The sequence below is a fragment of the Aquarana catesbeiana genome, linkage group LG10 (genome assembly GCF_042186555.1).
Source record: "Aquarana catesbeiana isolate 2022-GZ linkage group LG10, ASM4218655v1, whole genome shotgun sequence".
NCBI classification, from domain to species: Eukaryota; Metazoa; Chordata; class Amphibia; order Anura; family Ranidae; genus Aquarana; species Aquarana catesbeiana.
In genome coordinates, this window is record NC_133333.1 from 160,913,473 (window position 1) to 160,938,376 (window position 24,904).

General features: G+C 42.2%; 1 protein-coding gene across 3 annotated transcripts in view; it reads right to left on the reverse strand.

Annotated features, from left to right (window-relative positions):
• The window catches only part of LOC141110987 (synaptotagmin-1-like), a 390,027-nt gene that overhangs the window by 55,095 nt on the left and 310,028 nt on the right, over window positions 1-24,904 (reverse strand). For all 3 annotated transcript variants that reach the window (XM_073602857.1, XM_073602859.1, XM_073602856.1), the window contains exons 4-6: window positions 15,892-16,011; window positions 11,317-11,484; window positions 2,235-2,402 (exon numbers count right to left, since the gene is read on the reverse strand). In XM_073602857.1, the coding sequence (XP_073458958.1) occupies window positions 2,235-2,402; window positions 11,317-11,484; window positions 15,892-16,011 (456 nt within the window). The remainder of the gene's footprint in view (window positions 1-2,234; window positions 2,403-11,316; window positions 11,485-15,891; window positions 16,012-24,904) is intronic.

A 24,904-nucleotide genomic window follows, 5' to 3' on the forward strand; every position in this document is an offset into this window, starting at 1 on the left:
AATTTATTTGGAAGTCTTGTGAGTGCAACTACAATTGTATTTTTTTTTTCTCCAACCGCTTATGTTCACTGACCCAAGGTTGTGTCTTATTCTTTTTTGTATTTACACAGCTAGGTTATTTCCCTACTATTATAACATTGCTACACTGCTACATTGTGCACATTTCTGTGTCTATTTAGCATGGGACTGACAAAACTCAAGACCAAATATTCTTATCTGAATGCCCAGTTTGGTAGCCATGATGGTGCCACATCCCGGTAAGTAGATACAGAAAGGAGGTTTATGGAAGGGACTTTTGGAAAGGCACCACTATGACAAATATATATAAAAATACAAATATAATTTTATTAAATACAATCTTAAGACACTAATAAAATAAATGCAACAGTAAATTCAAAATTTGCACAGGATGATAGGACTTTCTTCATACAAGGAAGAGCTCTAGATCCAACCAAAAATTGTGGGTACTCCAAGACTCAAGACCAGTGGATGCTCAGGATAAATGCATTTCTATTTGTACAGTACGTACATTCAATGTTAGCAGCATGAGGATTAAAAATAATAAATGTTGATTGGGGGAGTGAGGTCAGGTTGCACTTTAAGGATATACAAATGGATGTCAGCTTAGCAAGACAATTGTGCCTTTCTCTTTACGGGCTGCTTGACAGTATGCATTATGTGGGGGGTCTAGTATTTTTGGAGAAACAGAGGGTAACACAATGCTTTTCTTTTAAACTTTAATTAAACAAACTTTTAAAAATGGAAAAATACCAGTGGATTGCCAAATTCAAACCCACCAAAACTTCAACAGTAGGAACTTTATTCACTTGTTCTCCCCACTAAAATGTTTTAACCGCTTGCTGACCATACACATTACATATACAGTGGCAAGGCGACTCTCCTGCGCCAGATCATGTACCTAGTACGTGATCCATGCACCGGGCTAGGGAGCACACCCGTGCGTGGCCGCCGCCCTGGCTTTGCTGCAACACGAATCAGTGGGTGCTGGCCGCTGATTGGTCGCTGGCACCCAACGATCAGCTCTGGAGATTACCGAAGATCCCAACCACGACACTACCTGCTTGGAGTTTGCATGTTCTCCCTGTGCCTGCGTGGGTTTCCTCCGGGTACTCCGGTTTCCTCCCACACTCCAAAGACATGCTGGTAGGTTAATTAGATCCTGTCTAAATTGTCCCTAGTATGTATGAATGTGAGTTAGGGACCATTAGATTGTAAGCTCCTTGAAGGTAGGGACTGACGTGAATGTACAATGTATATGTAAAGCGCTGCGTAAATTGACGGCGCTATATAAGTACCTGAAATAAATAAATAAATAGCCCTGTGTAGGTAAACAAACACAGGGCTCTCTTTTGACAGCAGCAATGTGCTGTTTCTTATTTCCTGCAAAGCATATTGCTTAGTAAAAACATCACACACAGTACACAGTAAAACAAGTTGGCCACACATTTAACCCCTTGATCGCCCTAGATGTTAACCCCTTCCCTGCCAGTGTCATTAGTACAGTGACAGTGCATATTTTTAGCACTGATCACTGTATTGGTGTCACTGGCTCCCAAAAAAGTGTCAAAAGTGTCAGTTATGTGTCCAATTAGTCCATCGCAATATCACAGTTCCGCTATAAGTCGCTGATCACCGCCATTACTAGTAAAAAAAATAAAAAAAAAAAATTCCATAAATATATCCCATAGTTTTTGGATGCTATAACTGTTGTGCAAACCAATCAGTATACGCTTACTGGGGGTTTTTTTTACCAAAAATATTTAGAATACATTTTTGCCTAAATGAAGAAATGTGATTTTTTTACATTTTTTTTTATTAGAAATGTTTTATAGCAGAAAGTAAAAAATATTGTGTTTTTTCAAAATTGTCAATCTTTTTATGTTTATAGCGCAAAAAATAAAAACCATAGAGGTGATCAAATACCACCATAAGAAAGCTCTATTTGGGGGAAAAAAGGACATACATTTTATTTGGGTACAGTGTTGTGCGACCGCGCAATTGTCAGTTAAAGTAACGCAGTGCTATATCGCAAAAAATGGCCTGGTCTTGAAGGGGGGTAAACCTTCTGGAGCTGAAGTGGTTAATATTTAGTACTTACATTATTTTATGCTAAATTGTTTCACTGAATTGTTTCATTGAAACATTTTTTCACAGAAAAAAAATCCAAGGTTTTTACAATTGGTTCTTAAATAAGAAGATGTTATGTGACTTACCTCTTCCTTTTCTGCTGATTGAAGGTCCTGCCACTCCTCAATGACATGAGCCAGATCAATAGTGTTCATATGTACACGGACCTCCCCAATGGCATCATGTTTTGAAAACCGGTCAAAATCATACACTGACATCACTAATGTCTTACCTCCCAGCTCTGCATAGGGAATCTGGAAAAAGGGAAACATGAACAGGTGGATAATATTGCTTTGTGTATATAATATATTGTTCTCAGAAGCTAGCATTTGTGTTCATATAATAAAATATATTTTCCTTTTGCTCAGTGCACACTAAGGCCCCATACACACTATTAGATTTTCTGCAGATTTTTGTCTTCAGATTTACCAAAACCATGTAGTGCAAGGGACTGTCCGATTGCATACAAATTGAAACTCCTAAGGTTTGACCTCATATTATATGGTTTTGGTGAATCTGAAAACAAAAATCTGCAGAAAATATAATAATGTGTAAGGGGTCTAAGGCTGGGTTCACACTATTGCGAATAGGATGTGGATTTCGCCGCATCCATTTCGCATTACAGGAGAGTGTGAGCGGCTCTCAATGGAGGTGGTTCACACATCTCCAGGGAGGCCGCGGAGTGAATTGCACAGGAGTCCTGTTTGTCATTGGCCCTGTTTCAGGTCCGAATTCAGCCAAAAATTCGGGCCTGATTTGTCCCTGAAATGGAGAACAGGAACGCACCAGACCCCTGCTGTGAGCCGCATCCGAATTAGGTGTGAACCCAGCCTTAAGGATCTTTAGAAGGCAAAACAAAAAAGCTGTATCTTCAGTCAAAACTCAAATATAAACTCCAATGTTTCGTACACACGATCATACTTTCCGACAACAAAACCGTGGAAATTTTGTTCGAAGGGTGTTGGCTCAAATTTATCTTGCATACACATGGTCACACAAATTTTGGCCAACAACTACGAACGTAGTGACGTACTAGACGTACTAAGTGGTTTTTCAGCTCTTTAGCGCCACACTTTGGGCTCCTTCTGCTAATTTCGTGTTGGTAGAAGTTTGGTGAGTGTTGATTCGTGCTTTTCAGTTACTTTCTGAACGGCCGTTCGTCAACCGGAATCAGAGGAGATAACGTGTTATTTATTATTGGCCTTGGAGTTATTGCTTTGACATAACTTTTTTGGTTGAATAATGATTTGATTTGGTATATTTTCTATATTTTTTGGATGCATAGAATGCACTTTTTGGTTAAGTTCTATTAGCAGATAGCACGTCTAATTTTATTTATTTTCTTTTTTTAATGCACAATAAACAAAATGGTGGAGAATAATACTTGGCTATGTGTTTTACTTCAAATGACAGTTTGGGAGTAGGCAGTTACATTTAAAAAAATACAATGTAAAATTGACAAGGGACACCAACATAGTTGTATCTTTGATCTTAAAAACTACAGGATAATGGTGTTGTGGTAACTTGCCCAAATAAAAAAAAAAAAAAAAAAAAAAACATAAAAATATTATTCTTGATATCACTAGAAAAAAAAAGCCTTTGAAAATTTGTTTGCAAAAACTCCATCAGTATCACCAGCAAAGCAGCTTCATTATTATCCCATCAAAGAAAAAGAGAATTGTGCGCTGCATTTCGAGATTTCATAATTTGCCACGTCACGAATGTTAATTCTCCATTTCGAACGCTAGTTTACAAGACCGACCGCTTCTGCTTACGAGCATGTGTGTTTGTACTTTGGACTTTTGTCCACACGATCAGAAAGTCCGACAACAAACATTTGTTGGCGGAAAATTTGAGAACATGCTAGCGGAAAGTCCGACAACAAATGTCCGATGGAGCATACACACGGTCGGATTGTCCGCCAACAACCTCACATCCAACAAATCCGATCGTGTGTACGCAGCATTATTCTATAAACAAGGATTCCATCTTGTATATATTCAGTCCACATACCATTCCCTGCACACATTCCTAATATTTCTTTTAAAGGAAAAGCCATTGTAGTTATAAATGTTTTTGAATTACAAAACTAACTTCTAAATAACTGTAAATGTATGTGATTCTCGTATAATTTTATTAATATTTATAATTTCCAATTTGCGGTGTGTTAGAAAACACAAAGAAGGTGCAGAAGGTGCAGGATCTTTTCTCTACATTTATAAAATACAACCCGGTGAAAAGTGACATATCCTATTCAATTACCTATGGTTTATGAATCTGAGATGATCCATGGATAATCTGCACTGTGGTATCATCTAATATGACTAAACCTTCTTGTTTCTTGTTTTTCTTTATAATTTGTTACTTACAATGCAATCATCAGGAGAATTTTTAGTTTCTTCACTTGCATAAGCAATACAACATTTTTAAAAATATTTTTGGATTACCAAATTTTAACAGACGCCCTAAATCGCTTGATTTATTATTATAATTTAAAAAACTAAAAATATTAAATAGTTTCACTTAGTAAATTAGGTGCCAGTCTATTTTTCCATCTATCTACCCTGCCTCCCCCAAACCCTATTTATTCTCTTTTCAATAACTCAACATTGTAATTCTCTATAAGCTGAGACCTATTCCATATATTTTAGGCTCTGTTCACACCTAAACCGGCCGCGGATCGCACAGCAATGCTGTCTGTCCCTGTTCTCCGTTTTGGGGACGAATCAGGGCAGAACCTTTGCCTGAATTCGGCCCTGAAACGGAGGCAAAGGCGCACAGCTTTTCTGTGCAGTACGCTCCGCAGCCCCTCCGGAGATATGTGAACCTGCTCCATAGAGAGCCGGTCACATTCTCCTGCTATGCAAATTGGATGCAGGGAAAACCGCATCCAATTCGCATAGGTGTGAACCCAGCCTCAATGTTCTTTTTTTTTTTTTTACAAGTTTGTTTAATATTTATTTTTTTAAATAATCAGGATGAGCATTTAAAGTGATATTCCTGCCATCAAGTAGGATATATTAGTGCAAGCAGCTAAAATAAATTATGAAAAAAATATATAAAATGTATGAAATTAATCGACTTGATAACTACAAATGCATTGCTGTTAAAATCTGCAGAACAGCCCAAGTTTTGGATAGTGAAAGTTTATAAAAATTTCTGTGCCTAACTCCCTCAAAGTTTTCTGTGCAGATTTGGTATATTCACAGATGACCGACAGTCATTAAAGTGGATGTAAACCCGATTAATGAAATTTGAGCTGGGCACATATATCGGCAGTGTTTTCTTATCTCTCTTCATAGCACTATGTCCCGTAGCTGTCTCCTGCTCCGTTCTTCTGTTATCAGCCTTATAACTCCTGACAAGTTCTCCATCACATATGATAAAACCAGCTGGAGTTTTGTGTTGGGGAAGATGCTATAAATAGATTAGCAGAGCCCTGAACTATTCAAGGAACAGAGCTGAGAGTCTCTACCTATGAGGAGAGGGGGTGTATGCCTTTCCTCCAATCAGCTCTCTTGGCTGTATGCCCAGACGTCACTGCAGTGCTGAACAGGAAGAGAAAATCTCCTAACACGATGAGCACTTTCTAAATAGCATAAAAGGCTGAAGACAGCAGATATACATGTAAAACTTATGTAGGGATTTGTTTCATCTCTGTGTATCATCTGAGGCTGTTCATTTCACTGGGTATATGTGAGGGTTTACATCCACATTAAATCTAGTGCACTGCCTCTGAGAAAGCCACTTGTACCATGGTAAAGCACATAGGTGAACATGTTAGTTAAGCTGCAGCCTTGCTAGACTTAAAGAGTATGTAAACCCAACATTTCACATTCCTGATATGCGCCTGCTGTACCTTGTATTTGTATGCAAAAGCATACTGTTCTTCTTATATTGCTTATTTTGTGTGCAATCCTCTGTGTCACCGTGATCAGTTCTCTAGGTATGCTGGGAACTCAGCCTGCTCTCCTCCAATGGTCAGACTTGTCCTGACACCCCCCCACCCCCCCCACACACACACACACAACCATTCACTGGGAAGCTTGGTGCGCTCTTGCTTCTCCTTCCCTAGCTCTTATGCATCTGAGAACAGAGGCAATGTGATCATGTATATATACAAAAGGGGAAATATGTATTAATAATGTTTTTTTTTTTATCTATACACAAATGTTTTGGCTTACATTTCTATTTTAACCGAAATGGGTTGTTTTACAATGTGATCATTTACAATCTCTTTACGAATCAGGTGTTTTGACCCTTAGGAATGATAACACTTTCTGGAACACCAGGGATCCAGTAGTAAGGCTGGTGTAATATGGAACTTACGAAGGTGATTTACCTTGTATTAGAACATTAAGTAACTGTTATGGTGCAGTATTTGATATTTTGCTTTATTTAAAGGCTTGAACATGGACATGAATAAAGGATGAGTGCACTGGATATCTCTTTTTATCAATAGAGAAATCTAATGTTAAACATAAAAGAACAGCAGTGTGGCCTGGACTTCATGTGGTGTAAACTGGCCCTCAATCCAAAATGTACCCCACGGTTGTTTCAAATGAGAATATTGATTTTTCAGGAGTGTTCACAAACCTGGAGGATATGTGTCAGTCACATCCTTTGGATAGAATTTTTGTGGATTGTTACAGATAAGCATATTAACACTACTGCTGTGAGTGTTTTAACTATGGCTTATTAAAATGACTTTATGTACTTATGTACTTGAGCCTTGAGGCTCGAAGCATGCTGGAACATGTAGTATCAGGTCTAGCAAAGTAAAGAAACAGGAAGTCAGAGAACTTAGAAATTCAGGCAGATGGAAGTGACATCACAGACACAGAAACCTGCTGTATTCAGCGAAAGGAGCGATTGTCTCCTGGGAACGTGCCATTGAAGGTGCTCTTCATTGATGCTGAACGGTCACCTGTAAAGGAAGTCTATGAGATCTTAACAGTGTTTGTGGTTCTACTAAGCCTGTTTTGACCCCCCCTGAGTAAGGGCGGTCACAGGCTTTCTGGTAAGACTACATTGTTTATTGAAAGGTGACAAGCAGCACAAGTGGTGAAAAACATAGACCCAGGGTCTCGCATCGGAAAACTTCCATTTGGATACTTTCACTTATGAACTGTTTTTTTTGTCACAAAAAAATGTTTTTGTGTTTTATATGCATGTTCACTATTAATGGAGTAATCACACATGGACTATTTTTTATTGGATGTTTTCATTTGCACCTGATTTTGATCACTATTGATATATTGGAAATATACTGTATACATTGTCAACACACATCATATTCACTTGTAGTGTTTTATCCAGCGCTGCACTCCTACCTTTATCCCTAAATGTGTTCCACGTTTGCATACATATGGATGTGTACAGAAGTACATTTTTAACTTCTTTTCGTGTGTTTTGTTTTATTTTATTTCATTTTATTTTCATTCTTAAAACTCTTTCCTTCTTTTTTTTTTTATTTTACTTGCCATCACAGTGAGGCTGACAAACCCCTTATGTAATAGAAAAGGCATCAGGGGTCAATTAGACTCCTTATGTCACCTCTGCACTCCTTTACATACTTAAATAGTCAAGTTGAAAACAGTGTTGGAAGAACAACAGCACTCTGCTTACATACTGTGATTGTGTATATGCAAATATACCTAACTATCCAGCAGGTGGGGCTGCACTATTATAGTGTGTTATCTATGGTAAGGTAATCAGAGGAAGTACCATCCTTATTGTGTTATATGCATTTGTTTGTTGTTTTTTTGCTGTCCATGATAAAGACATCCTCCATGAGAGTAAATCTATCCTCTGCATACAACAAGCTTCCTGCGCTTAATTGCAATACTCTGCACAATAAAAAGTCCATCTAGTTCAGCCAATAAAAAATCGATTTCTACCTTTTGAGGCTAAATGACAATTCTGAACCTGGAAGTGCTTAGAGCTTGTTGCTTCCCAGTTCATTCTATTTAGGGGAGATTAGTGAATGGATGCCTGCTTTCCCTCTCCTTTCCCTGAAGGGTTATCACATAACTGCAGTTTGTTATTGACATCCTGGCACCCAAGAAGAGAAAGGTGAGCCCAGAATACATGGCTTACGTGGGAAGCAGGAGGTCATGTTACTACACACTTGGAAGTGATTGGGAGGCTGTAAGAATCACTTCCACATAGTCAACAGAGAAGACAGGAACAAACACCTGGCTGCTATACATACCAGTGCTGCTATTAATGTATGAGACCAGTGCCACATTGAGACTAGTGCCTGGTGGCTATGGTGCCCTATGCTATGGCCTATGTGGCCTAGTTCGAAATCCAGCCTTTGCCACAGCCCCTTCAACTACATCCACATCCTATGTACAGCATCAAGCAACTGCCAACAGTTTAAATTATTTCTGGTGTGCTTTTATAAATAACATTTCTAAAGAGAGAAACAGGCAGAGAAAATACCCATAGTTGCCAACAGTCCCGATTTTCCCGGGACAATACCGATTTTGGGACCCTTGTCCCGATTTAATTTTGTCCCGGGTGTTTTCCCGAATTTTTGGGGTTTGTCCCGAGAAAATCGTGAGTGTTTTTGTAAAAAACGGCAACGGCTCCACAAAAATGGCCGCCGTTGCCTCCACGAGTCAGACACAATGTTCCCCTTGTGTTCAGTGCAGGGGAGAGGGGCAGCCAATCCGCTTCTCTCTTCAGTGTACAAATAGAAAATTCTATTGTACACTGAAGCCTATTGGTTGGAGGGATTGGCAACCCCTCCCCGCTCTACACTGCACACAAGGAAGACGTGATCAGCCTCCACTGCCATCACCCTTCCTCCCCCCCCCCGTGTCCAACGGAGCTCAGGGAATAGTGGGAGTGACGGGAGGGAAGAAGGGAGGCTTTCATCTGGCTGTTCAGGAGTTGTCTGACACTGTGAGTAGTGGCCTGTCAGTGTAGTGGGGGAGAGGAGAGATAGGGGGAGGGGGTGTACTCAGTGTATGGGAGGCTTGGAGCTTTCCCTGCAGTACACTTCTCAAAGGCTGAGGTCCAGCATGGATGGACTGGGGCTCCGCTGGCTGGGGACATTGATGGTCCTGGCTCCCCTCTTGCACACCATGTCACCAACATACCTGCACCCCCCCCTCCCCCCTGTGTTACCACCATACCTGATTCCCCCCTCCCCCCGTGTCATCAACATACCTGCACCCCCCTCTCCCCCCTGTGTCACCACCATACCTGATTCCCCCCCTCCCCCCTGTGTCACCAACATACCTGCACCCCCCTCTCCCCCCTGTGTCACCACCATACCTGATTCCCCCCCTCCCCCCTGTGTCACCAACATACCTGCACCCCCCTCTCCCCCCCGTGTCACCACCATACCTGATTCCCCCCTCCCCCCTGTGTCACCAACATACCTGCACCCCCCTCTCCCCCCCTGTGTCACCAACATACCTGCACCCCCCTCTCCCCCCTGTGTTACCACCATACCTGATTCCCCCCTCCCCCCTGTGTCACCAACATACCTGCACCCCCCTCTCCCCCCCTGTGTCACCACCATACCTGCACCCCCCTCTCCCCCCTGTGTCACCACCATACCTGATTCCCCCCCTCCCCCCTGTGTCACCAACATACCTGCACCCCCCCTCCCCCCTGTGTCACCACCATACCTGATTCCCCCCTCCCCCCTGTGTCATCAACATACCTGCACCCCCCTCTCCCCCCCCGTGTCACCACCATACCTGATTCCCCCTCCCCCCTGTGTCACCAACATACCTGCACCCCCCTCTCCCCACCATACCTGATTCCCCCTCCCCCCTGTGTCACCACCATACCTGATTCCCCCCCTCCCCCCTGTGTCACCAACATACCTGCACCCCCCTCTCCCCCCTGTGTCACCACCATACCTGATTCCCCCCTCCCCCCTGTGTCATCAACATACCTGCACCCCCTCTCCCCCCTGTGTCACCACCATACCTGATTCCCCCCTCCCCCCTGTGTCACCAACATACCTGCACCCCCCTCTCCCCCCCTGTGTCACCACCATACCTGATTCCCCCCTCTCCCCCCTGTGTCACCACCATACCTGATTCCCCCCCTCCCCCCTGTGTCACCAACATACCTGCACCCCCCTCTCCCCCCTGTGTCACCACCATACCTGATTCCCCCCTCCCCCCTGTGTCATCAACATACCTGCACCCCCTCTCCCCCCTGTGTCACCACCATACCTGATTCCCCCCTCCCCCCTGTGTCACCAACATACCTGCACCCCCCTCTCCCCCCCTGTGTCACCACCATACCTGATTCCCCCCTCTCCCCCCTGTGTCACCACCATACCTGATTCCCCCCCTCCCCCCTGTGTCACCAACATACCTGCACCCCCCTCTCCCCCCTGTGTCACCACCATACCTGATTCCCCCCTCCCCCCTGTGTCATCAACATACCTGCACCCCCTCTCCCCCCTGTGTCACCACCATACCTGATTCCCCCCCTCCCCCCTGTGTCACCAACATACCTGCACCCCCCTCTCCCCCCCGTGTCACCACCATACCTGATTCCCCCCTCCCCCCTGTGTCACCAACATACCTGCACCCCCTTCTCCCCCCTCTGCTGGGGGCACCTTATGTAAGGACAGACTCTGCTGGGGGAACCTGATGGCATCTGGTGGCAGGCGACGTGGCAGGTGACACGCTCAGGGGTCCCACTGATTCTGCATTATGGTGAGTTGAATGATTTCATTATTTATATTACAATGTAATAATAGTAATAATGCGCTTCAATCATCCTGACACCATAACAACCATGGTGCCGGGATGATTGAAGCGCTAACACCAGGTGTTTGGAGTATCTTTATCTGCTGATTGTTAAACTCTGGAATACACATTGCTATTATGGTGTAGGGTCTGGGTCTGCTTTCCCTCCATCCCTCTACCCCCCTTTCCCTCTGCATCCCTCATTCACCTCAGACTCTAACCACACCCCATTTAGCCACGCCCATGTAAGCCACGCCCACTATTTCACGTAAACCACGCCCATTTTTTTGCGCGGCGCGCGAAGCGCGCCGCATTTTTCCTTTTTTTAATGCCACGCCTACTAACGCATGCCCCGCCCCCTAATTATAGGCTGACTCCGCCTACAGCCAAAAAAAGTGTCCCTAATTTTTTTTTCCCAATGTTGGCAACTATGAAATACCTTAAATGTGAAAGTTTCATTAAAGGTTGGGTTGAGAGTCTTGCGATGTACTTTCGTTTCATGCTTCTTCTTTTTGTCTGGGAGAAGAAAAACTTTGACGTAAGGATCAGATGTTCCACCAATATCCAATGCTGGAAGATCTGCAGCCTGTATAAGTCCCACAACCAACTGTAAGAAATAACAGAAGAAGAAAGACATGTTTTATAACAAAGACCAGGAAGGAGATTGAGAAAAATGAGTAGTGTAGAGTAAAATAATTTGTGCAGTTTTGATTTAGATGGTCCAATGTTTTCTCTATACCACTTTAATTTAGCCCATTCCCACCGATCCTGAACAAATTGTGTTTTCAGTATTTCTCTAATTCCCCCATGTCCCCCTTGAAGTAACTGAGGCTTATTGTCAAGGTCCTTTTATAAGAGACGGTCATCTGGAAAACTAGGCCTGTTTCTTAGGTGTGGTAATATTTAAAAATATTTATTTTAAATGGATTTGAAGATATATTTTACACAAGGCTAAGTTCACATCTGTGCGGGTGGTTCCCGCCGGGGGTCCGCACCTTTTCCCGCAGCCACAACCACCCACAAAGAAAAATACACTGGAAACGTGCAGGTGCTATTAATCCATACACTGCAAATTGCACCCGCGCTGGGAACCACACTGCAGTTACAGTTCCTGTGTGGACTACGATTTCTAAAATGCTGCAAGGACCTTTTCCCTGAGTTTCAGGAAGCAGGGCAGCCCATTCAAATGAATGGGTTGCTGTGTCCATGCAAAATGTGGCTTGCAGAGTCGCATACACTATATTACCAAAAGTATTGGGACACCTGCCTTTACAAGCACATGAGCTTTAATGGCACCCCAGTCTTAGTCCATAGCGTTCAATATTGAGTTGGCCCACCCTTTGCAGCTATAACATCTTTAACTCTTCTGGGAAGGCTGTCTACAAGCTATAGGAGTGTGTTAATGAGAATGTTTGACCATTCTTCCAGAAGCACATTTGTGAGGTCAGGCACTGATGTTGGACTAGAAGGCCTGGCTCACAGTCTCTGCTCTAATTCATTCCAAAGGTGTTCTATCGGGTTGAGGTCAGGACTCTATGCAGGCCAATCAAGTTCCTCCACCCCAAACTCGCTCATGCATGTCTTTATGAAACTTGTGCACTGGTGCGCAGTCATGTTGAAACAGGAAGGGGCCATCCCCAACCTGTTCCCACAAAGTTGGGAGCATAAAATTTTACAAAATGTCTTGGTATGCTGACACCTTAAGAGTTCCCTTCACTGGAACTATGGGGCCATGCCCAACCCCTGAAAAACAACCGCGCACCATACCCCCCCCCCCCCCCTCCACCAAATTATTTGAAACAGTGCACAAAGAAATGTACATAAACACAAGGATGAGCGAGTTTGGGGTGAAGGAGCTTGACTGGCCTGCACAGAGTCCTGACCTCAACCTGATTGAACACCCTTAGGATGAATTAGAGTGTAGACTGTGAGTCAGGCCTTCTCGTCCACATCAGTGCCTGACCTCACAAATGCACTTTTCGGAAGAATGGTCAAACATTCCCATAGACACACTCATAAATCTTGTGGGCAGCCTTCCCAGAAGAGTGAAAGCGAGCCAACTCAATATTGAACCCTACGGACTAAGACTCTGATGCCATTAAAGTTCATGTGCGTGTAAAGGCAGGCGTTCCAATACTTTTGGTAATATAGTGTATATGTGAACCTAACCTAAAGCAGTTTCACACATATCATCACACACAATTCATGACATGTCAACAGCTGTCATACATCAAAAACTCATGTTTAGACAATACATACTGTGTTAAAGACTACTGATACACAGATGGTGACCATTAATCTCTGAGCAATACATTTTTTATGTGATACTCCTAAATGTATTTTATAGGGGCCCAGACACACTACTCAGCACCAATATACTCACAAGTATGCAGCATATATATATATATATATATATATATATATATACAGTACTAAACAATATAAAACACTATAAACTGTGTCTCCACATAAAACAGCTGCCGCTATAGCAATTAAGTTAAAATAACACACGATAGTAGTATATAAAATCAGAAATCAGTCTCATGAAAAAATCCAATACTAATAACTGTGTTCCTGTCAATAGTTAAACTCATGACCGGCATTTATACAGTTATGCTCATAAGTTTACATACCCTGACAGAATTTTTGATTTCTTGGCCTGGTGTTATGATGGGATTAGTTAGGAGGCAGTACATTGTGGCAAATTCTGAATCATGTAGAGCAAAGCCGGAAATCTTTGGCAAGTATATAGTGGGGGATTCTATCAATGTAATGGGGAATTTACAATGACCACCAATGTGAGGGAAAATTTGCACAAACCACCATGTAATGGGGGGTTTTACGCCACCCACCAATAGAAAAGAGGGAATTCTACACTGAAACCAATGTAATAAGTGCATTTACACCTACTACCAGTGTAAGGGGGAATTTACACTGACAAGCGTTGTAGAGGAGATTTGTACTGACCATCAATGTAAGGTGACACTTCTACACTGACCACCAATGTTAGGGGGGATTTGCACTGATCACCAATGTAAAGGGGGATTTACACTGACCACCAGTGTAAGGGCAATTCTGCACTTACCACCAATGCAAAAGGAAATGTACAATGATCACCAATGTTATGAAGAATTTACACTGACAACCAATGTAATGGGGGGTTTTACATCAACAGACAATAAAGGGGGATATCTACACTGGCCACCAATGTAAGGGGGATTTACACTTACCACCAATTAAAGGGGGCTTCTAATGGACCACCAATGTAAGGGAGGATTCAAAACTGACCACAAATACAAGTCTGGATTTTTTTAACGATTATTAATATAAAGAGGAGTTTCTACACTTGCCACCAATGTAATGGGGATTTACACTTTTATTGCATTTTATTGAAAGCAGAAAAATCATGTTCAGTACTGCAGTTTACTGGCATTTCAAACGTCAAATGCTTGTAACCGCGGTATAAATGCTCTTATAAGCATTTTTAAAGGTGAAACCATTTCTGATCATTTTTGAACATAGAAAAATGTGGAAAAGACACAAATTTCACCACATGCTGTTGCCTGCATGAATGGATGAGTCTAGTAGCGATGAACTCTAGTCCTCTCATGCAATTTTCTACGTCTTCGCAGCCTCAGCAACAGCAACATCAGAAGCATTTCTCATAGACACTCATGATGGGATCCATAGTGAAAACACAAAAAATAAGACAGCTATCTACAAGCAGACTGTTCTCTGTGCTGTTCTCTCTTCTCTTGCAGAATGGCTGAAATAGTTAATAATTTACTTGCTTTTCATGCATTGCGGGCATCTGGGAGGGTCTCCGGAGGGTATCTTTAAAAAACTATTTCAACCTCAAATGCTCATAACCCCTGCTAAACTCTGTATGTAAAAGCTGTAAAATGGACGGTTATCAGCTGCCGAGTTTCCAGCGTTCAGAAAAGGTTTTCAACTGCCCTGTGTACATGAGCCTAAGAAACTGCCACTCATTGATGTCTCCATTGAATATACTGATATGCTGTGTTTTATCCATGTGTATGTGATTGCAATATTTATCATCCAGGTTTTTAATTGATTTTTCTAACACTACTACGTTTTTACAGTGGCGCTCTCTCTCCCCCTTCTCTGTTTTCGGCTTTTTTTCAATAATGTTAATCTGAAGCTCCCTTCCTGCAAACTCCGGTGGTCCTGGTCAGACTATAAACCTCCACAGAAGTAACATGTGAAGTACATGGTGCAAGCTCAAGGCTATGGCTTCTAAGAAATGTTTGCAAATATCCCTCTTCCAAATGAGAAAAGGGATTATGGTGAAGTGCCATTTTTCAATGTCAATACTTTAAGTTTTAGTTTAAGTTGTAGTGGTAGTAAACTCTTGGAAGAAAAAAAAAGTTTCCTCCTAAAAGCACCGCATACTAACACATTATGAAATACTTAACTTAAAGCAAAGCCCTCCAGTGGCACGCTGTCACCGATCCAGAGGCTTCCATCTTCACCTGGACTTCCTTCCCGGCTCACGGGCTGCGGACGCTTAAATGGCCAAGCCATAATTATGTCACCTAAGTCTCGGCCACAGCACACAGCTCTGAAGGAACTGCATGGGTATTCCGTTCCTTCAGAGCGCATGCGCCAGGTGACGTCACCGGCTGCTGCTCACTAGAATATCTCCTAAACAGTGCACGTTTAGGAGATATTCATTGTACCTACAGGTACATTACAGTTAACTAATACAGCTTGGTTTAGACCTGGCCCAGTCTGTAACTGGACAATGCTGATAATGTCACTCTTATGCTCACCCCTGGCATGTTTACATGCCAATCACTAGATTAACAACATTGTGCAAAGTATTAGTATTAGTGTTGACTATACCAACCTTGAGGATCTTAAAGCATCACTCAGCTTTGTTTTACCAGAATACTGACCAGCGTACAATCTTGTTTTAGCCTGTTGGGGGTGATCAGCATGGGGCAGATAGTTCTGCTCAGCATGCCATACTGTAAAAACATTTTGCACATACCTGCCCATTTTGGAAATCATAATCCAAGGAATACTGCAGCTTTCCGAGTTTCTCCTCAGGTTTCTCTTCTTTGCCTTCTCCTAACAGAGAGGGATCCAAATCCTCCACATCTGGCTGCACCTGCACAGAAAAATATAATTTCATTATTTAACTGTTTCATTATACAGAGAGGTAACAGTCGATAGTGGCAGTGCCTACATAACATGCTTCCCAAGTTGTGGATATCTTGATCAGGTAAAATAAAATTAAATATTTACATGGTAGAGTAGTCAGATTAGTGGAAGGCAATTTCTACCTGGTTGCTATAGGTTACGGCTACTTTGTTCTGACTTAATGAATAATCCCAACTGCCTTCCAAAAATAATTCTAACTTGTCTAATTACATGAGAAAGGTAGACAAGAAATAAGATACTTAGAAATGATGGGTGGAAAACAAAGAGAAAGAGTTACCAAGGAGAGTAAACATTATGAACAGAACTGTACACTGGTAAAAACAAGATTGAAGAGGACAAAGGATAATTTAATTTACAAAGAAAGGCAATTGCTCTGAAATCTGATACAACTCAAGAATTACATTTCCTCTACGTCATATGGATACTCCACTTAATTCCATCTGCAAGAAGGATCCCGACTCCTTTGGAATAATTATTATCGTTAGTAAGTTATGTCTCTTTTGCTGATTTTTCTGCTTGTGATATAGGCTGCATGTAGGCTTTAATAAATTATAATAAAATATATGTGACATACTTGGTATAAAATTGGTATATATAATTTGTACCTTAAAACTCAATTTTTTGTTGGCTTTGGTTATTGTAGATTAGGGATGCAGTACACCTAATTAAACATTTGACAGACACTTTATATGTTTTATATAAATAGTATATGATAAACAATATACTACTTTGTATCTTGCAGAGAAAAAAAATGCCCTGATTAGGGATTAAAAATGCAGTATAAATGAATGATTATTGAATATATGCAATGGGGGTATTTATCAAAAGGTACGCCAGTTGCTCCATTTGTGCACAGTTCACAAATCTGTCACAGACTTGCAAGTGATTTATTATAATCACACACTTCATGTAACAAATGTGATACATTGAACATTATTTTGTCACATTATGGGAACTTGTTGCAGATTTGCCATAGATTTTCCAACTTGTCATCTACCCGCCTCTCCACCTTAGCTATTCAGAGGAAGCCTTGTATGTCTTGATAAAATACAAAGCTTCCTGTGAATGTGTTGAGCAGTGTTCAGCCAACTCAACTTTGTTTAGGAACAGGACAGGAAGTCCCTGTACCACTACCAGAACACAGCGCTGTATACAGTACGTAGCTGAAGCTGTACACAGTTTAAAGTGGTTGCAAACCCTTACAGACCACTTTTACCTACAGGTAAGCCTATAACAGTACTTACCTGTAAGTACTGGAAATACCTAATAAACTTGCACGGTTTAGGAGATATTTACTATTTACGCTTGCGCCAACAAAATCGGCGCATGCACACTAAAGAAAGGGTATGATTGCGCCGTTTCAATAGGGCACGTGCCGTGACCATCGGCCCCCACGCTCATGCGTGGGAGTGACGTCACGCGACTCCGGCCAGTCACAGAGCCGGAGTCCACATCACACGACTTCAGCCATCACAGAGCCGGAGTCCATGGCCCCAGAAGGAAGAGGGGTGAAGATTGACGCGGCCACCAGCGGGAACATCGCGGACATTGCTGGCTTCATTTGCAGGTAAGTGGCACATATTGGGCTAGTATGCAATGCATACTAGCCCATTATGCTTTTACTTTGCAGGGGAATAAAGAGGAAATAAAACCCATCAGGGTTTCTTCCTCTTTAAGTAGCGCTGGCAACAGCCACATGTATTAATTAAGAAAATAGTTTGTTTCAGCCAACTAACCCAAAGCCCAAACAAACCATTTAAAGTGATAGCAAAGCTGGAGTTACCTTTTAAACATTTCCTATTTAGACCCTGGCCTATATATGTATGTATATATATATATATATATATATATATATATATATATATATATATATTTATTAATTTATTTATGGTCAGAGCCCTACAACAGGGACAGATATGAACCACACAAACATGCCACAAGACTAACAACATGGTGAAATAGACCTGAAGTGTGCCCTGGTCGGCTGGACTGTATGCCTAAAAAGGGGGTATACCCAAGATAAGTAATGGATGATTGTGGAAAAAAATGTGCTGAGAAGTGCCCTGAAAAAGAGGAATGGGAGAAAGGGTATCATGAAATGGAACCGACAAGCACCACAGGTGAGTGGTGTGTTTTAAATATCCCCTGGACTCCTCCCATAAATCCAGGCCACCATACTGGCCTTCTTACTTATGGTCGGAGCCCTACAACTGGGACAGATATGAACCACACAAATACGCCACAAGACTAACAATATAAAAAAGACCTGAAGTGTGCCCTGGTTGGCTGGACGGTATGCCTAAAAAGGGGACAAGAACTCTCGGATAGGGAGCTAACTACTTTATTGAGCTGGTAACGTACTACTGAGCAAGCTCGCTGAAGGCTTGCACCATCTCTACCTGAGGGTTCCGAATATACTGAGTGAAGCAAGCGGCTTTCAATTTGCCCACCTTTTTAAAAGTCATGGTATGGTACCCTGTGCTGAGATGCGGGCGAGGTTGCTCCAATCCGAAAGGAGTGTTCGGAAAAGCGGCCGTGGTCAAGGCCTAGGTTAACCAGGAGGATCTTAACGTGCCTGACGAACTGACTGCCAATCCGGGGGCTGGTCGGAAAAGATAGCAAGGGCTGGAGTTTGACTGGCTGGGTAGGTAAGACATTAAGCGAGTATCGCTACTGGGCACCAGACGTTGTTGGTCTGGAAAGATTGATGTCGAGCTCGGGGCTGGATTGATGTGTTTAGACACCACGAGGTGTGGCCGCTAAAGGTAAACTCGCTAAGCCCCAAAAAGCCGTAGAAGGCCAGGTAGATGGGCACTTGGATGATCAGGCTGGGTAGAAACCCAAATGGGGAACGTGAAAGGATGGTCGACATGTCCCTGTAGATGGCACTTGTGGTGGGTAAGCATTTGTAGTTGGCTATGGGCTGATGCTTTTGGATGCCGCATGAAATGGATTTTAACTGTATGGGTTGCAAACAATGATGGCTTTCTGGGCTACTGGAAGGACAAAATGCTGGATGCCGGCTAAGTATAGCCTGACGGTGTTATGAGATAGAGCCAACTGCATGTGGCAATACGATATAAGGCTAGGATGTGCTTGATGTTTCCTGACGCTGCTCTGGGGCATGAGGCTAGGATCCTGTAATAGGCGTTCCAAGCGGGGTGATAGGCCTTCAGTGTGTGTGGAAGAACGCCTGATTTAACGAGATGGGTTGCATTGTGAAGGTGTTTCTTTAACCCGTGGTCAGCAGCGACCAAGATGGGATAGGAGAAGTGGTTGGGTTGGCTCCGGGTTTCTGCTGAAGGAATGAAGTAAAGTTAAGCAGAACAGTGCATCTGCTGCGACGTTGTGCCTGCCCAGGATGGAACGCAGTGAACATTAAATTGATGCTGCAGGGAGAACTGCACCTGCCGCGTAGGAGGACATGACGGCGGGCGACTTGGACCTGCCTTGTTTATAATTTCGGCCGTGGCCTGGTTGTCTGTCCCGAAGCCACCGTTTGTCCTGTCCAGGTATGGCCCTAGACCTTAGCAGCTGCCACGATGGGATGTAGTTCGAAAAGTGAGGGTGACTGTCCAAACCAGGGTCAGTCACCCAGGCAGAGAGAACCTACAAATGCACTGGCCAACAGCTAACTACGAAAGGGATGTGGGATAGGGCACGGAACAAATTGCAACTTGCGTATGATATGAAAAAGGTTAGAATCCTACCTGCAACATCGAGTGAGAACCGCCGACAAAGACTAGGAACAGAGACACCGCAACACACTGGAATCGAATGCACAGACTGGTAAGCATGAGGTGAACTGGGAAGTGCCAGCCTGGAGACATGAGGTATCACGAACCAGAACCGACAAAGACCACAGGTGTACTTTAAATACCCCCGGGCTCCTTCCATAAATCCAGGCCACCATACTGGCCTTCTTAAGTATACTGTATATATATATATATATATATATATATATATATATATATATATAGTGACAAGTTGGGGTTTTGTAGCTCAGTAGTAGTAGTGCCGAAACATGCCAAAAATAGTCTTCAGGGCTTTCCTACCCACTTTTAATTAAAAGAACATACACTTATGTCTTCCCACGCAGGGGGTTCTCACCATCAATACAAACAAAACATAACATTCAGCCTTCTGGCTCTCTTGGCAGCTTTACAGCTCTGATTAGTACCTTTTGGTCCTCCTGACCATCAAACACGTCCCAGTGTTCATGCACAGATGCTGTGCCTTAGCTCTGCGTTTTTCCTGGCAGCTCCCTGATGCTTTGTCCCTCATGGACTCTCTCTCAGGCTCGAACCTTGGTCTGTCCTGACCTGGACACCACGGTGCATATGAGCACCTATTACTGCTCCCTTCACACACTGACCCCCTCAGGAGGGTGGGGCTTTGAGCTCTAATTCTGGCTCTCATATAAAGCCAGCACACACCCTAGCCATTAGTGTACCTGCTTTTTAAAAAAACTGGTGTAAACCACTATATTAAACAGTGGCATGGACCCGACCTGCCACAATATACATACTTTGAGTCCCTTAGTACCAATTGAGCATCATTTAAATATTGAATACTGAATATTGTTGTTGACCATGTCCATCCCTTTATGACTACAGTGTACCCATCTTCTGATGGCTACTTCCAGCAGGAGAATGCACCATGTCACAAAACTCAAATCATCTCACCACTGGTTTCTTGAACATGACAATGAGTTCACTGTACTCCAATGGCCTCCACAGTCACCAGATCTCAATCCAATAGGGCACCTTTGGGATGTGATGGAAGGGGGGATTAGCATCATAGATGCGCAGCCGACAAATCTGCAGCAACTGCATAATGCTATCATGTCAATATGGACCAAAATCTCTGAGGAATGTTTTCAACTCCTTGTTGAATCTACGCCACATAGAATTAAGGCAGTTCTGAAGGCAAAAGGGGGTCCAACCCGATACTAGCAAAGTGTACCTAATAAAGTGTCCGGTGAGTGTATAGTTTATATATATAAAAGTTCTACTTTCACTTTGCCACTGTGAAAATCATTTCCTGCCTATACTGCCTGCCATGACACCCTCCATCCTCCTCTTTTGCATATACTGCCTACTAAGATACTTCTTTGTCATATTCCCAACCTTTCCCATTCTGGAAATTTTTGCACAGCAAGGCAGACAGAAAGTAGAAAGCAGAAGCAGTGTGTTAAAGCAAGATTAAACTCAAAACCAGAAATATAACATATTGCAGCTTACCAATCATGAGATGTGTTGGCTACATTTTTTTTTCTCCTCTGTTTTCACCTGGTGATCTGGCCAGTAACACACCTCCTGTATTAAACCCCTTTCTCACTGAGGCGGTTTTCAGGCGTTTTAGCACTAGAAATAGCCTCTAAATAGCGCCTGAAAACTGCCTCCCATTCATTATCCCACAACCGCCACCGCTCACACTGGAGCGGTGCGCTTGTAGAACATTAGGAAAAGTCCTGCAAGCAGCATCTTTGGGGCGGTTTGGGAGCGCTGTATACAGTTTTCCAAAATGCCCTGCCCATTGAAATGAATGGACAGCGCTTCCAAAGCGCCTTAAAAAGCGCTTTGGAAAACGCCGCAACACGGGTGTTTTTAACCCCTTCTTTGGGGTTAAAAGCGCCCCGCTGGTGGTCGAAAAGTGCAGCTTAAACAGCACTAAACTGAAATTGAAGCCAAACTCCAGTTCCCACTTTATAAGCAGTTACAGCAACTGTTTTGTCCATTTTGAGATAAAGGTTTTACATAAATAAAATCTGACCATTGTGAGAACCTCAGTGGTAAATGATTCGTCTCCCTCTAACCGCTGCAGGACAGCTTGTTCTGTCGAAAAAAACAACAGACTTACTGGCGGGATAACCAGGTGAAAATAAAGAAAGCCCAAAAAAGAAAGCTAATGCAGCCATCACATCTAAGAATTTGTAAACTGCAATTTAATAAATGTTTGCTTATGGGTTTAATACAGTTTTAAGGATTATAAGGCAGATTCAGTAGAGAATTGTAGCTTGATTCATAAATGATAAGATGTTACATGTCAAAGACAGAGTATTGCATACTGTCCCACTCAATCTGTGCCTTCAGAACTCGCTTCTCACACGTTTCCCCAAGGCTACTCTAGTTGCTAGGTTACTAGCCCATAGCTGCTTTTGCTGCCTAGTGCAGGCACAGTACATACAATATATCACCAATATGTTTTATATATATATATATATATATATATATATATATAAAACATATTGGTGATATATTGTATATATATATATATATATATATATACAGTTGCAATTAAAAGTATGTGAACCCTTTTGGAATGATATGGATTTATGCACAAATTGGTCATAAAATGTGATCTGATCTTCATCTAAGTTACAACAATAGACAATCACAGTCTGCTTAAACTAATAACACACAACTAATTAAATGTTACCATGTTTTATTGAACACAATATGTAAACATTCACAGTGCACGTGGAAAAAGTATTAGAACCCTTGGATTTAATAACTGGTTGAACCTCCTTTGGCAGCAATAACTTCAACCAAACGTTTCCTGTAGTTGCAGATCAGATGTGCACAACGGTCAGGAGTAATTCTTGACCATTCCTCTTTAGAGAACAGTTTCAATTTAGCAATATTCTTGGGATGAAAATAATAATAAAGTGTGGCGCTAAAAAGTAATAACATCTAAAGGATACTGATAGTAGTATACACGATAAATAAAAATGCACAATCGTGAGATATGTGTAAATAATGTTGGTATTAGTTGTTTAGGATGAATGGGGAGATAGTGACCTCCACAGATGTATATCAAATACACTAATGATAATCCTAAGAGTGTATGAAGGGGTAATGGCCTCCCCACCCAAAATATCCCGTAAACAAAATCCGCAATGATAAAGTTACAAATGCAATGATATGACTACATCCATAAACAAAATAAGTGAAAAAGGTGAGCCGATATCCAATATGCCAGCATTAGAAGAAACAACTCCACTAGTACCTGGAGATTCAGCTCCAAGGTATAGATATAGAAAAAAAGGGACAATGAAAAGATATAAACTAGTCAGAAAATAACACAGTGATGTGTATCCATCACAAGGTGTAAACATGAGAAAAAACGCGAAAAGGAAACCAAAAAAATTGAAAATAACACAGTGATGTGTGTTAAATACCCTATAACCCTAAAAATAGACCAGAATATAGAGTCAAAAGTCCATCAGGATAGTGTGGGTGAAGGTATTTAGAGTCCAACACCATGTAGGCAGGGGCTGTTAAACATATCCCTGTACATAGGCAGAATCTTCTCTTAATATGGTGACATTGACCCAAAAGAAATAGAAGTACAATGCCCTTACCAGACAAGGTGGACTCACAGGCCCTTGGCGGGGAGTCAAACGAGCTTGTACCGTCAAGTGGTGTGGGGCTATAAACCCGTACGGTGGTCTTGGATAGGATCTCCACTGATGTTCCCGAATGGCACGTCTCTAGTCCAATGTAGCTCGACAGATGTCATCTAATGGCGTATCCTCAGCTACAATTCAGGGTCAGCCTCGATCATCAGACGGATAAAAAGTTTTCCTCAGCAATCGTTACCATATGGATGCAGCATGTCTGTTTCTCTCCCAAGGGGCTTGAGACATCATCACCTATTTACACTATGCGGAGGTCTCTCTTCCCTTTTTTACCTATCCATATGGTAAAGATTGCTGAGGAAAACTTGTTATCCATCTGATGATCGAGGCTGACCCTGAATTGTAGCTGAGGATACGCCATTAGATGACATCTGTCGAGCTTCATTGGACTAGAGACGTGCCATTCGGGAACACCAGTGGAGATCCTATCCAAGACCACCGTACGGGTTTATAGCCCCACACCACTTGACGGTACAAGCTCGTTTGACTCACCGCCAAGGGCCTGTGAGTCCACCTTGTCTGGTAAGGGCATTGTACTTCTATTTCTTTGGGTCAATGTCACCATATTAAGAGAAGATTCTGCCTATGTACAGGAATATGTTTAACAGCCCCTGCCTCACTATACCTAAAAGGACTGTTTGTATCTGAATTGTTATGAAGCGATCCAGAATTATCCCACTACATGGTGTTGGACTCTAAATACCTTCACCCTTACTATCCTGATGGACTTTTGACTCTATATTCAGGTCTATTTTTAGGGTTATAGGGTATTTAACACACATCACTGTGTTATTTTCAATTTTTTTGGTTTCCTTTTCACGTTTTTTCTCATGTTTACACCTTGTGATGGATACACATCACTGTGTTATTTTCTGACTAGTTTATATCTTTTCATTGTCCCTTTTTTTCTATATCTATATATTGGAGTTGAATCTCCAGGTACTAGTGGAGTTGTTTCTTCTAATGCTGGTATATTGGATATCAGCTCACCTTTTTCACTTATTTTGTTTATGGATGTAGTCATATCATTGCATTTGTAACTTTATCATTGCGGATTTTGTTTACGGGATATTTTGGGTGGGGAGGCCATTACCCCTTCATACACTCTTAGGATTATCATTAGTGTATTTGATATACATCTGTGGAGGTCACTATCTCCCCATTCATCCTAAACAACTAATACCAACATTATTTACACATATCTCACGATTGTGCATTTTTATTTATCATGTATACTACTATCAGTATCCTTTAGATGTTATTACTTTTTAGCGCCACACTTTATTATTATTTTCACACATTTACACAAGTCAGGTTGTTGTGTTGGCTGCTTCACTTTATAAGAGTTGGCGCAAAATTTTTTTAGATATCAATATTCTTGGGATGTCTGGTGTGAATCGCTTTCTTGAGGTCATGA